This window comes from Prionailurus viverrinus, chromosome A2 (genome assembly GCF_022837055.1).
Source record: "Prionailurus viverrinus isolate Anna chromosome A2, UM_Priviv_1.0, whole genome shotgun sequence".
In the NCBI taxonomy this organism is placed as follows: domain Eukaryota; kingdom Metazoa; phylum Chordata; class Mammalia; order Carnivora; family Felidae; genus Prionailurus; species Prionailurus viverrinus.
In genome coordinates this window covers 113,313,618-113,328,668 of record NC_062562.1, presented here as the reverse complement: position 1 = coordinate 113,328,668, position 15,051 = coordinate 113,313,618, and the positions used below count along the sequence as shown (strand labels likewise).

At 36.2% G+C, this 15,051-nt stretch overlaps 1 protein-coding gene across 5 annotated transcripts in view; it reads right to left on the bottom strand.

Moving 5' to 3' along the window:
• The window catches only part of ITGB8 (integrin subunit beta 8), a 109,076-nt gene that overhangs the window by 13,738 nt on the left and 80,287 nt on the right, over positions 1 to 15,051 (bottom strand). The window contains exons 14-15 of one of the 5 annotated variants that reach the window (XR_007150280.1): positions 10,502 to 14,986; positions 1,491 to 1,504 (exon numbers count right to left, since the gene is read on the bottom strand). Coding sequence is in view for 1 of the 5 variants with exons in the window: in XM_047849592.1 (XP_047705548.1) it covers positions 14,864 to 14,986 (123 nt within the window). In the remaining 4 variants the exon portion in view is untranslated. Of the gene's footprint in view, positions 1 to 1,490; positions 1,505 to 10,213; positions 14,987 to 15,051 lie in introns of those variants that run through there. The other 4 variants (XR_007150282.1, XR_007150283.1, XR_007150281.1 and 1 more) reach the window with 4 other exon arrangements.

Below are 15,051 nucleotides of genomic sequence, written 5' to 3'. Positions count from 1 at the left end.
AACACCCAGTGCTCATCATAACAAATGTCCTTCCTAAAACCCATCACTTGTTTAACCTAACCCCCTGCCCATCTCCCATCCAGTAACCCTCAGTTTGTTCTCTATAGTTAAGAATGTGTTTCCTGCATTGCCTCTCCTTCCCCCTTTGCCCCCCCCCTTCCCCTGGGTTCGCCTATGATCCAGCAATTGCAGTACTAGGTATTTAGCAAAAGGATACAAATGTCCTGACTCAAAGAGATACATGAACCTCAATGTTTATAACAATATTACCAACAATGGCTAAATTATGGAAAGAGCCCAAATGTCCATCAACTGATGACTGCGTGAAGAAGACATGGAATATTACTCAACAATAAAAAAGAATGAAACATTTTTGCAGTGTGGATAGAGTTGGAGAGTATTAATGCTAAGCAAAATAAGTCCATCAAAGACAAATAACATATGATTTCACTCATGTGGAATTTAAGAAACAAACCAGATTAACATAACTTTTGATATTTTAATTATAATGTCTTGATGTAGCTCTCTTTGGGTTCATATTATCTAAAACTCTTTGGGATTCCTGGACTTGGATATTTGCTTTTTTTCCTCCTAGGTTGGGGAAGTTTTCAGCCATTATTTCTTCAAATAAATTTTCTGCCCCTCTTCTCTCTCTCTTCTCCTTCTGGGACCCCAATAATGTGAATGTTATTCCTCTTGATAGCCTAGATATCCCTTAAATTATCTTAAAAAAATTCTTTTTGTTTTCTTCTTTGTCTGGGTGAATTCCAGTACTTTATCTTACAGCTCACTGATCCATTTTTTTTTTTACTTCATCCAGTCTGTTGATTCTCTCTAGTGTATTTTTCAGTTCAGTGTTGGTATTCTTCAGCTTTGTGATTTCTGTTTAGTACTTATGTTTGCTATTTCTTTGTTAATGTTCTCTTGTGTTCATCCATTCTTTTCCTGAGTTTAGTAACCATATTTATGACTATTACTTTGAATTATTTATCAGGTAGAATACTTATCTCCATATCATTAAGGTCCTTTTCTGAGAATTTATCTTATTCTTTCATTTGGAACATATTTCTCCGCTTCCTCATTTTATTTGATTCTCTGTGCTTGTTTCTATGTATTAGGTGTAAGAGCTACCTCTCTCAGTCTTGAAAGAGTGGTCTGGTGTAGGTGATGATCCTTCTTGCCCTAGCTTCTTGCCCTAGCTTCTTGCCCTAGGACAACCTTGCCCTAGCTCTTGGTTGTCTTTGGAACCTTTGTGTTTGTCTGAACCACCTGATTTATTCCTGATATGTCCCCATTGTTGAGGATGTGCCAAGATTTGTTAGTGATCCAAAGGAAGGAATCTCATTTAGCACCTATTTTCATTGCTGCTGATTGGAAGCCAGACCCTTAAGCAGCAGCTTTTAAAGTATGCACACATATACAATTCTGTATGGCTACAGTTGTAATCTCTACTGTTCTGCAAACTAGATATGGAGATGTCCTCTGTGTGACAGTTGTGTATAAGCTATTTCTGGGAAGTCTCCTTGAGCTGTAATGAGGTCAATGGGTATGCAAAGATGGCTTTTCCCTGTTTATGTTCCCTGGGAGTGAGTGCCTCCTTAGTATCTAGATGTGTGGAAATCCTGAGGCTTATCCCTCAGACTGAAACTCCAGGCTAAATAAATGGGCCTTTTTTACAGGAAGACTGGACTTGTGTTTCAGTCTGCTGTCTGTGCAGTGCCCTGGGTGTGGTGGCCTGCCAAGAACTGTCTTTCCAATTGTTACAGTCCCATGGAGCTCTGGAATGCCGGCCCCCTTGGCCACCAGGGCCAGGCAATCAAGGAATATCCCTTGTGTGGATTGCATGTGCCTGCTGGCTTTTGCAAGGCAGCTGGAGAGTGGGGGATGGGGGTGGGCAGGCTTGCTGGCTTCTGAAAGGCAGGGGAATAATGTCTTGAGTGCACCCTTCTGTGGGATTCAGCAGTGCAGCAGGAAGTGCCTTGATTCTACATGCACCAGCTTTAGGCTGAGAGCAAGAGAATGCTCTGAGCTCTCATATTGGCCAGCCCCAGCCAGGGGGAGGGAGAATATTGCAATTGGCTGCACTGCAAACTTTAGCTGGGGAGCAGAAGAACTCTCTGATCTGCCCTAGTTAGGAATAAGGGAGTGCTGCAACCACCCACACTCTCTGGCCTCAGCAAATATTATGATTGCTTGTCTCACCTATTCCAGCAAAGTGGCAGGAGGGTGCTCTATCCAAGTTCACCCATCTGTGCTAGCAGGCTGTGTGGAGAATGTAGCAATGGCACCCACCAGAGTTTCCCCCTTCTGGGACTGTCTCCACTGATTCAGCCCCTTTAGCTGATGCCCTCAAATCAGGAAGTGAATCTCTTTCTCATATAGTCTAAGTGCTTTTCAAACTGCTATTTTTTCACTGCATCTCAGGATGAGCAAGACTGAATGTGAGTCATCCACGAGGGGGAATTCTGTTTCCTTTAGCACTTTGGGACTTCCAGATATCAGCCCTGTTGGTTTTCTAAGCCAGATATCCTGGGGCTGTCTCTCTGGTGCAGATCCTAGGAGTAGGGGTCCCCAGTGTGGGGCACCAACCCCTTGCTCCTCTGAGAGAAGTTCCTCTCAGGTGAGATCCCTTTTTATTGTGTGTCCCTCTATTAGGGGTAGGTGTTTTTTTTTAAATAAGACTGTGTGTTTGCCTCGCCTACCTCTCTCAATGTGTTCCTTTGTTCTTTGTTGTACAGAGCAGTTCATCTAGTTTTGAGATCTTTTTCAGAGGGAATTGATCCATTTATAGTTGTAGATTTGGTGTGTCTGTGGGAGGAGGCAAGTTCAGGATCTTTCTATGCTGCCATCTTAGACACCCTCCTCTAATTCCTTTTAAAAAACATAGTAAACAGTATTTGGGGAAAATTTTTCTTTTTTTTTTTAATTTTTTTTTCAACGTTTATTTATTTTTGGGACAGAGAGAGACAGAGCATGAATGGGGGAGGGGCAGAGAGAGAGGGAGACACAGAATCGGAAACAGGCTCCAGGCTCTGAGCCATCAGCCCAGAGCCTGACGCGGGGCTCGAACTCCCAGACCGCGAGATCGTGACCTGGCTGAAGTCGGACGCTTAACCGACTGCGCCACCCAGGCACCCCAAGGGGAAAAATTTTCAATACATGTTATTTGTAGTTTTCAGATTCTGTGCTCAGGGAGAGGGAGTTGTAAATTATATCCAAAATCATTCTTGAGAAGAGTCTGAGATTATTGTTTTGATATTTGAAAGGAAGAAAAATGGCACTTATTCTGTTTCAAGTTATATTCTAACCTATAGAGTAAGAATAGACAGTTAGAAATAGGTAGACATACCTAGTGCTAGCCATTCATCCTAGGAGAAGATAAGACCCGGAGCATAGCCTTATATGTTATCAGCACCAATCTATGTTGAAGTCTCTCTTTTTTTGTAATTTTTAAAATATTTATTTATTTATTTATTTATTTATTTAATTTTTTTTTTTAGTATATGAAATTTATTGTCAAATTGGTTTCCATACAACACCCAGTGCTCATCCCAAAAGGTGCCCTCCTCAATACCCATCACCCACCTTCTCCTCCCTCCCACCCCCTATCAACCCTCAGTTTGTTCTCAGTTTTTAACAGTCTCTTATGCTTTGGCTGTCTCCCACTCTAACCTCTTTTTTTTTTTTTTTCCTTCCCCTCCCCCATGGGTTTCTGTTAAGTTTCTCAGGATCCACATAAGAGTGAAACCATATGGTATCTGTCTTTCTCTGTATGGCTTATTTCACTTAGCATCACACTCTCCAGTTCCATCCACGTTGCTACAAAAGGCCATATTTCATTTTTTCTCATTGCCACATAGTACTCCATTGTGTATATAAACCACAATTTCTTTATCCATTCATCAGTTGATGGACATTTAGGCTCTTTCCATAATTTGGCTATTGTTGAGAGTGCTGCTATGAACATTGGGGTACTTTATTTTGAAAGACCAGAAGAGAGGGGGAAGGGCAGAGAGAGAAGAGACAGAATCCCAAGCAGGCTCTGCTCTGTCAGAGCAGAGCCCAATGCGGGGCTCAAACCCAGGAACTATGAGATCATGATGTGACCTGAAATCAAGAGTCGGATGCTGAACCGACTAAGCCACGCTGGTGTTCCTGATGGAGCCTCTTTTTCTGGCAGGAGCCAGACATCAGACTTCTCTGTCTCCCAGATGCAGGAACACATTTTAGAGCCTCTGGTGGGTCCCTTGAAGTCCCACTAGGCTGGCAGTTAGAGGGAATATGTTTCACCCTATCCCTGGAGAGAGGTGAAATAGAGAGTCAAAGAAGAGATCTATAAAAAAAATTTTTTTTAACCGATCTTTTTATCCCTACCATCTCTGCCCTCTCTATATTTTCCATGGCTCAAAGGATCCAGAGTCCCAGAACCAATTTTCAGTACCATTTTTTTTTTATTTTGGGTCTGTCTGTTAAATACACACACATATGTATTTCTTTTCCATTTTGCTATTCATTGGCAATATAAGCATTGTTTTCCCCTTTTCAAGCCCACACAAAAGCAGAAATACTACCAAAACAAGTGCAAAATTTAGTGGACTAGAGACAAATGTGGATACATGTCCATAGATCTACTTTTTTTCAAGAGAATATAAACCTAGTGTGGTAGGGTTCCCTCCCTAAGGAGAGAAAAAACAAAACAAAATAAAAACCTGAAGGCAACTTTGCTATACATGTACTTGACAACATCCCTCACAACCTTGTAACAAGAGACACTTAATCAGATGGCATGTTTGTGTGTTGCCGTATATGGGAAACAAAGAAATAGAAAATGTGTTTAAAAAACTATGTCACATGACATTCCAGGCTCTGTTTTTTGGGTACAAACCCAATTGAGCAGTGCTGCACGAATTAAGTTGCTTCCTAGAAGAAAAGCCTCGATGTCATGACTCTCTGTGTGAGAATCCTGCTACACTAGGTCTAGGGCAAGGGAGAAAGAAGTGAATTAGACCTGAGAGAAGAGTAAATAGATGTGATTCCTCAAAGTAAGAGGGAACATAAGCATTTTCTATTCCAATGACCCGGGAATAGAATAGAAGGGATGCTGTGCCTAGCTGTCCTTGGTGTGGCCGTCCTCCTTGTATTTCCTGAATACAACAAATAGACCTGGATACTTGTGTCACTAAACAGAGAAGAAGGAGATATGTTGTATACTTTGGTGGGGATGAGGGTGTGAAGAGAAGATTTGATTGAGTCTTCTGACCAGGATGGAATTCCAAAGGCCATGTTAGGAATTCCCCTGTTAATTTGGGTAATGATGGAGATCCTCCACTGTTTACAATGCACACAAATATAAATACATTTAGTTTTTGGAAAAAAACAGAGAGGTTTTCAGTGACAGAAAAATGATAACTGGCTATAGATAATCAAAATATTTAATGTGGGCCTCTACATGCACTGGAGATGTTAGGTTTCCTATAAAAAGTAATTGAAGTCAACCTTATTTTTAAAAATAACATGCAAGACAATCATTTTATTACTTTGATTTTAACTATAACAAATGACAGAGAAATTTTGAGCACAGGTTTTTCTCAGGGACATGTCTCAGGGGCTCAGAGAAAACAGAACATCACTGACTCTCTCAGCAGTTATTTACTGAGTGCCTGTACTGAATATTGATTATCAGGTACTGATTAGTAAGCATAACCCATAGCTTATGGTCTGTTGATGCTAGTTTTCACTCTTTATGGAAATGGTTCTTAAACTTTGGCACACATTAGAATTACTTAGAGAGTAGGTTAAAACACAGATCAGTGGGCCCCATTCCAAGTTTCTGGTTCAGAATATTTGGAGTTTCTAGTAAGTTTTCATGTGACATTGATGCTGCTGGTCTGGGGACTGCCCATTGAGAACCATGGACTTATAGATTATAATTAATAGGGGGAAATATAAAAAATAATTGTTGCTAATGTCAAATTAAGGTTTTCTTATGTGGATAATGATCTTTCATGACCTTAATGATGGTGAGAGTGTAGTTTGTAGTCATAACAATGAAAAAAAACAGCACAGAATATGACAAAGCCCAATAAAGGAAGTAAGTGTTTTCCTCTCACTACTATAGTCTGAGGATTTTTTTGAAGCTTAAAGCAATTCACTGGAAGAAGTCTAAACAGTACCAGGTCCTAAGCACTAAATAATGCACCAGTCCAAATAAGAGCTAAAGGACTGCCAAGTTGAAAGCCAAGGTATCATTTATTTTTCTTGTGCAGCCTACCATTACTTCTAATTCTGATCAAATTTTTCATATGCAAACAACTGCTTTAAGGAAATCCTGTCTATCTTGCAGTTAGGCCTATTTTGATGATTTTGAAAACATGATCGTTGACATGGTTTAAATATTCACAGCTTTAGTTTTGTCTGGCCAAATATTTTGATGAAGTTAGAATTTAGTCTAAAAGTCATGAATTGGCAAGAACAATGTGGTCTGTGAGACCAGATTGGAAGGTTTATCCAATTTGGATAGAAGTCTGTAGTGACTTTCAGAGTTGGCATTGGAATTCTCTTCGACTAACTTCTTTTCTTATCACTGATTATCTAGCCAGTCTCCAAATTCTCTCAAATATTCTTTGCAATAGTAGCTCATATTCAACTCCCTTTGTACTTTTCTCTAGATTTTTACTTCTTAAAAAATTTTGTAAGCTTGTTTCACTGACTCCTCTTTGTCACAGTTCGAAATGCTTCCCTATTATACCCTAGACCAATTCAAACCTTCCCAACATAAACATTTCTCTCTACATTGGTTCCTTCTTCTCTGCCATTATAAATATGCAGATCTCACCCATTCAAAAGCAACTTATTTAACCAATCTCCTCTTGTTGAATACTGAAGTTTTTAACCAAGATTTTGTATTTGGTATTATATCCTGCTCATTCTTTACTCAGTGAATATAAGAGATAGTGGCACATTTATGGATGGAATAACATACACTTATTAAAATGATTGTTGAAATATTGACATGGAAAAATACTTGAAATGCTTTGAACAAAAGTATTTTTATACTAGACTATTCGTAGCATATTTCTGTCTTAGGTACAAACAGGTATATCTCTCTGGAAAATATATGGCAATGTTTAATGCTGGGTGGTCAGACCAGAGAAATATTTATTTAAGTTGTAGTGTCTAGGTGTTTTTGGATGTTTTTTTTTTCAACTTTTATTTATTTTTGGGACAGAGAGAGACAGAGCATGAACGGGGGAGGGGCAGAGAGAGAGGGAGACACAGAATCGGAAACAGGCTCCAGGCTCTGAGCCATCAGCCCAGAGCCTGACGCGGGGCTCGAACCCACGGACCGTGAGATCGTGACCTGGCTGAAGTCGGACGCTTAACCGACTGCGCCACCCAGGCGCCCCTGGATGTTTTATAATAAATATGCATTATCTGCACAATAGAAGTGATAAAAGTACAGAGAAAAATAAAATGAAAATATGCGTAGATGTGAAAGTGATTGATGTTAGGAAGTTAGAATTAATATTTTTTTCCTGATTTTGTATACTTCCAGTTTTTTTATATTAGTACTAAATAATATTTAAATTTGGTATAAAAAGCATTTAGTACCATTAATACTTAATAATACTTAAAAAGAAACTTTTAATTGAGTATAGTTGACACATGTTACATTAGTTTCAGGTGTACAACATAGTGATTCAACATTAATAGAATTGAATATTGACATTTAGTATTAAAGGATATGAAATTAATGCTTAATTTAAAAAATATATTTGTTTTATATAAGTATATGCCAAGCTATATATAATTCCGACAACATCACTCTTCTAAAGCTTTAGAGCTTGCTTTTCCCTACCCCAAATTCAAACTTCTAACCCTGGGAATCAAGTTCTCCATAACTTAGCACCTGTAGGCTACTGCCTTTCATTATCTAATGTTGTATCTCAACAAGATTTCAGTGGTATTACATGGAATTCCCAGTCTTGTCTGCTTTACCATTCCCCTAACTCTCCGTGAATTGCCTTTCTGCATGTCCACACTCATCTTTTCTTCAAAGTCTAGGCCAAATGCTCTCTTCTATGGACCTGCTCCAATTTAGCTCCAGCATCTGAGTACATTACCAAATTTTTTTTTTCGTTTTTAAAGCCTATTCACTCCTTCCTGTATAGTACTTTTGCACATACATTAACTCTCCAACTTAATTTATTGCACATTTGGGAGTGATATAGAGAAATAAATTAGTAAAGCTAATTAAACTAGTAAAATCTATCCTCACAAAACATGATCAGTCATTTATGGAGCGTAAAACAGATCTGGGTATGAATTCTGCCTTGGTAACTTGCTGGCTGTGTGTATGTATACAAAGTCCTTAATATCTCTGTGCCTTGTTTTTCTTATTTGAAAAATTGAGGGAAGTGGTATTAGTATTGCTGAATAATCAGTGAAACAATTATATAAAGCATACATTGTTAGAGTGCAGATTATCTGCTAGAACATCGAATACAGTCGTTTAGCTATACAGATTGTTTCCCCACCAGGTGTCAGTCTTGAGGTGAGCAGATGATTGAAGGGGCTGCTCTGACAATTTCAGTATAGGGCTTCCTTTGCCAAGACAGCTGCTCCAGTTGTTTCAGGCAACAAAAAGAGGGAAAGAGGAAGTGAGATCCAGAGTCGCACGTTTCACTGGCATCATTTAGTCCTGTAACACATTTAGCTGCAAAGGAGTCTAGGTAGTTCAGTCTTAGCTGTGTGCTCTACTGAAATTCAGGTCCTATTATCGAAGATAGAAGGGAAAAAATGGGGCCAAACGGCACTCACAACAAAATCATGATTCTGAGACTGAAAGACTAGTCCCAAAGCCAACTGGGATGTATCCTCAAAAATAAAGTCCTTGTGGGACCTACTTACAGCTTCCATCTGATCTTTCTAGTGCAACTTCTACTTATAGATGTGCTACATATACATTTTCCTTCAAACTATTAAAATTCCTAATGACAGGCAATCTGTCTACATGTCTTATTTAACTTTTAACTTGTCCCCTCATGTGCTTTACTCTCGGCCCTCAGATCACAACACAACAATCACAATCACAAACACACAAGAGTATTCCATAAATTTCAGTTGTTAAATATGGCTCTCCAGAATGTGTGACTGAAATTTATGAACATGTTACATTTGTATCAAGGTGATGGTAGAAGTCTCTGGCTAGTAAAGAAAGCCTGATATATCTTTTAGCTAATTTTTCAGTTCTTTGTAATTTGGATATTCTTTCTACTTCCACTGTTGCTTGAGCAGCTATCAAAAGGGAATAGAGAAATTTGGATGGCCCTACATCTTTCAGTATCATCGGCTTTACAACTTTCTTCAAGTAGCTTTTTGGAATTATGTAATGTCCTCTACCAATGACAATGTATGGATGTTTCTACATTTCCTCATGTGAGAATGCTATTGTCTGGCAGCTCCAAGGGTCATGTTACACACAATGGTAAACAAAGAAGCATTTTGTGCATTCTTAGATCTTTACATTTTTATTTTAAAACATAAAATTTCACATTGATTAATATCTATATTAAACAGAATGATGCATTAATTAAATGCCTTGTCATAACTGTTATAAGCTCTGTTAGAAAAATAAACATCTCACAACAAACTACAGTGTCAGCTCTTTAATAAATACATAAAACAGAAGTTAGTAGTCAATTAGAATTACATGAACAGTTTCATAGTATATTTTGTGAAATTATCATATTTCCCAATTTTCTGTGTCATTTAAGGCAATTTAACTTCATGTATAATTTAAAGCCAGAAATAATAAGAAATTTGTTTAATGAGAATTTGTTTTTCTTAAGAGCTATTTTATATTCAAATATTTTAATTTAAAAATACACTCTATATTATTTTTTTTTTACAAAGGTGGGATTTGTTAAATGAGACAAATAAGGTTTTATTACTGATAATTTAAAAACATTTCTAAATTTTATTTTTGCAGAGGTTTTAAAAAACTTTAATGAAGTAGCTGGTAAATGTAAAATAGTTTTTAAAGTTGTATTAAATATACATAAAATGAATTTCTATATTATGTGCAAATTTATATTTTCTTACAATTTAGAATTAAAATATTTCATATTCAATATTCTTAATAAAATTTATGTACCATAAATTTTGTTATTGTGGAGAATTCTTATCAAAATCACATTTATCTGTGGTATAGTGTAAAGTTAGTAAATATTCTTTACACAAATCACACATTTTCCATCCTTGATAACTGCAGGGTTTTTTTTTTTTTATTGTTGGGTTAAATAATTTTAACTGAAGTAGGCCATAGAGGTTGGAAATCTGAATAAGAGAGTTAGCTTATGAAGATAGATTTTATGCAGGAAAGTATGCAGGTAGATAAAAGAGTAGTGTTATTACTCTCAGGTGTTTCATTAACAGCTGCCCAGATAGCTGAACAATTGTTTTACATAATTCAAATAACTTAAATATGCAGTTTAATGACAGTCATTACATGGGCTTGAAGGTAAATTTATCAGAACCAAAGAAAAAATCAAACCAAAGAGCAGAAAGGAGAAAGAATAAAATTGTAGGAGGACTTGAGGGGACAATTGTTTGTTTTTTTCCTACAGTACTGATTGGTTGTATCATATTTTTCTTTTGTTATTGACATCAGACATACAAGATACTACAAAATCTAATTACAATGGTTTCATATATTTTCCAGTTAATTCTGTTTAAAACTGAGATGATCATATGAAAGTATTCTTTAGAAAGGCATAGAGAGATTAAAAATTTGTTAGCAAAATTGGGAGAAACCCACCCATTCTTATTAGTTAAGGTAGGTATGCTGAAATCGTAGCCAGTAGCATAAAGTATAAATAGGAAGATGAAAGAGCTTTTACAACCTAAAGGTTTACAGGATCTGAGCTCATAATCAGATAGGCTCCATGATGAGTTGTATGTGATTCAGTTGTACTGAAAATTGGCTTCACATGTTACCATAAATTGGTTCTGAAATATTTATAAGAAAAGGAATGTCCCTATCCCCATGAACATTTAAAGATGAATTAGTGTAATGTTATATAAGAACAACTTTAAACACTGCATCTAAGATGCCAATGATTGTAAGATACAATCACAATTTTAGAGATGCGAATTGAAAAAGTAGAAATCTTAGAATCAATGAAATATGAATATGTATAATCAGTTACCCATAAAAAAATTGCCATCGAGTAATTATAAAAGAAAAAGGAAATTATCTGAAAGAATGCTAGTTCTATATTTCTCTGAAAATATATCTCAGTTTACATTGCATGAATTGAAGTTCATAAGGTCAATATAAATAAGGATCATCATAAGTTAAATGTTAAGAGTATATAAAACAGAATACAATGTGCACATGATTGAACTCCCAACTAGCTATATTTCACTTGATACTTATATTAAAAGATCTAGATCTCAAATCCTTTAGACCTGAAAGAAGCTCAAATGGGTGTGAAAATTTTAAATTCTTAATTTTAATGGGTGTGTGTTGGCTCAGGTGCATAATGAATTTTGAAATAATTAAGAGATTTTTGGAAATGAAGAACTTCATTATATCATTACATTCAGTTATTTTTCATGATTAGCCTTATTGAGCCTGGAGTTTTAGGCAAGCTCTTAGGAAAAGTGAGTAGGAAAACTAGGAGTAAGGAAAGGAAGGAAAAGTCATTGAGTATAACTTAACTATACCAGGTACCAGAAGGAATATAATTCTATGGAGAAAAATTTTCATAGTTCATCATGATCATATTTCAGTGTCTCATGGATACCTATTGTCATACACAAGAATATCGTTAGTGGAATTAAGTATATGTTTTTTTTTTAATTTGAAATTTATTCTTTTGTGAAGTTTTGCATCTTTTTCACCCACTAATTTTGAGTTTTGAAAAATTTGCCTCCAAATAAATCTATTCTGATAACCTTAGATTTCCTTTTTATCCTTATAAATCAAAGCTGTATTGAACATTCAGTACATAATCAGATTTTTGGTGAATTTTTGAGTCTTTCAGAGAATGTCTATGACTTCATATATATTAACAAGTTTCAAAAAAAGGTTTCAAATGTTTAGAAATCCATGTACACTGTGGTGTAAAGATGTCCCCAGAGAAACAAAATGCATACAGTTATATTGTAGTGTATATATGGCACATGTCTAAATCATTACATACTTTAGGGCACAAAAATGCTGTCGTACCAAAAGTGTTCAAGTTCTTTGTTAATTATTTAAAATTTCATTACTTGTTTAATATCATGAATCTCAAAAGGCTCCTATGGTCATATTAGTTGAAAATAGGCTCTATTTACATAAATTATTTAATCTAAGCATACCCTGTTTTCCCTTACCTTTTAATTAATTCTAACTAGTCAAATATTAATTCTCTTCTCAAAGCCATTTTATAGGAAAATATCCATTATTCAAGTAAAATATAAGCTCTAAAATCTTTAAGAATTAGGTCTTTAAGTAAAAAAAGAAAGCACAAGACATCACAAGCATAACTACAATCATCATCAAGCCTTGAACTGCCTATGAGAAAGTCTGTCTTTTCCTATAACAGCGTTGGTCCATTATATTAGTGCAAACTAGTGACAGCATAAAAACAGAAGCCCTCGGTTTTTAAGGGTTTCATTTTATTATGCTCCTTTGGATAACTCATTCTACATGGAGATTAGTTTATGAACATTATAATGTTAATTTTTAAAATTGTTGGCATTTTAATAAATGGATAATTTCCACTTTTTCCTTTTGGGGAGCTATAGTGTATACATATTTTTTCTTTTTAAAATGGATGCTATGTGTGACAGGCAGGCTGCAAAATACGATTTTTATGTTATCCTTGGTGATCAAAGGTATCTTACACAAGTGAGTCACAGTACTGAATTATGTCAATGTCCCCAATTTCATTTGGGGAAGAAAATACAGTTCAATTTAGCATCCTAATTGCGTGGCTGGAGGGGACATTTAATGGGACTGCTGTTTGCTCCAGAACACTTATATGTTTTTAAATCCTCTTTGTGGTAAAATAAGGGGTGGGAGTTCGTCTCATTAAAATGCAAATATCCTGGCATTTCGTCCAGTGCTTGAAGACAGCAAATTTGGGAAGTTAATTATAAGAAAGCATTTTAAATAAATTCCTTTGTTCTCATAGGCAAAGCTCTGTACTACACACAGGACTATTGGACTTCTAGCCAATAAAATCAGACCAAATAAGTCTGTAGGGATATGGTAATTGTGAAGAAGTTTCCACTGGGGAAGACAAAAGCTGATGGCCTCTATATCAAGCTCTCAGGCTGAGCACTACACAACTCACAGGCTGTCGTTTGAATGGACTTCCCTGTACTTAGGCCATGCTGAATTCTCTTAGAAGCTGATTAGCAAGAAAGATTACAAGCCAGTCGTGGAATTCAGTTTGAATTACTCTTTTCTGTTTTCCTTTGAAATTTTCTCATGCTCATATACTTAAGACTTCAGTAAATCACATTTAAAAATACTTGCCAATCAAATATTTTAAAGATTCAAGAGGTAGCATGATATTGTGCAACGAACACTAGCCTGGCAATCCGAAGATAGAATTTCTCTTCAAATGCTGCCACTTAATCACTTGGGTGTTTTTTAAGAAATCATTTAAACTTTGTGAGCCTCAGTTCCCTGACTAACTAAGAGGATGAATTAGCTTACTTCTAAGCTATTGTCTATCCTCCTCCCACTGTATACCTTTAAAATTCTGGTGAGTAGGGTTGAGGTGATTCAGGGACAGAATCTCTTAGGCTGTACTGAAATGCAAAAAAGAATAGAGCTTACTATAGCTTTTAATTTGAAAAATGCTCATATCTACTTGGATTTAATATCTGAGAGAGCGCACTAAAAATTGTGGTACTTTGCTTGAGGCAGAGTTTCTAAATACCTTGTGAACTTCAACCTGATGATTAGACAAATGAAATGGTGGAACATCCAGTTTATCAGGTAAGAAGATATAAGACTCCACGTCTGCACACAACGAAGCTGTTCTGATTTTGATGTGACTTTACAGTGTCCCTTATTAAACATTCAGCTTTTAAAACATCAGTGTTCTAATAAAGTGACATTGTATTATTAGGTTTTTATGGCAGTAGTAACTTAGCACTTATTTAATCCAGTCATCTGTGACATAATATAAACTTATCCTGTAAGAAAGAAAAAACATGAAGGCAAAGAGGAGAGAATGTTGGGATTAGTATCTTGTAAAAAGCAGAAAACATAAACAGATGCATAACACTACACAGTTTCGAAAGAAGTTTCCCTCAAGATTAAGGTTTTATCTATTAACCTCTTGAATGAGTGAAACACTAACCATTTATTCATCTAGATGTTCTTGTCTAGTCACTGCCAGTTGTAGAAGTGTTTGGCAACAGTACTATAACTGCCTGTTATTTTTTTCATCCACATGTTCGGTGGAGGGATTACTGTACCCTTGTAGTGACACAGTGCCCAAACTATCTCACAGCATTGTCTCTCTGGGAAGCACAGGAATGGCAGGTACCTGTAAAGTGTAATCAGTGCTCTTCAGATGATCTACATTCTATGCTGATCTAAATAAGTTATATATTACAGTAAAGTGCTACAATGACACTAGTCTCAAACAGTAGTAAGACACATTTTTCTCTGAAAAATTCAGCAGCGATGTGAGTCACATGATGATGAGGATGCTTGTCAGTCTTCATTCAAGTGGACAACCAGCAACCAGCATGATCTAGAACAGTTTGTCTCCTCCTGTGACTTCTAACAGTATATTTTCTAGGAGCAATTATTAAAAATCCAGTTTCCCATAAAGTACTTTTTATCTCTTTAGAAGTTGCACCTGAAAGTTTCATGAGCATTTAATTTGCTGATATCCATTTTTATTTCTTCAGGTTTCTCACGTCGGTAGGTTACTGTTCTTGTGCAAACGCTTTGCAGAATCAACTTGTCCTTGATGGAGAAAAAATACTATCATTAATTAACAGCCTAAATATTGGAAGAGGACAATGACATAC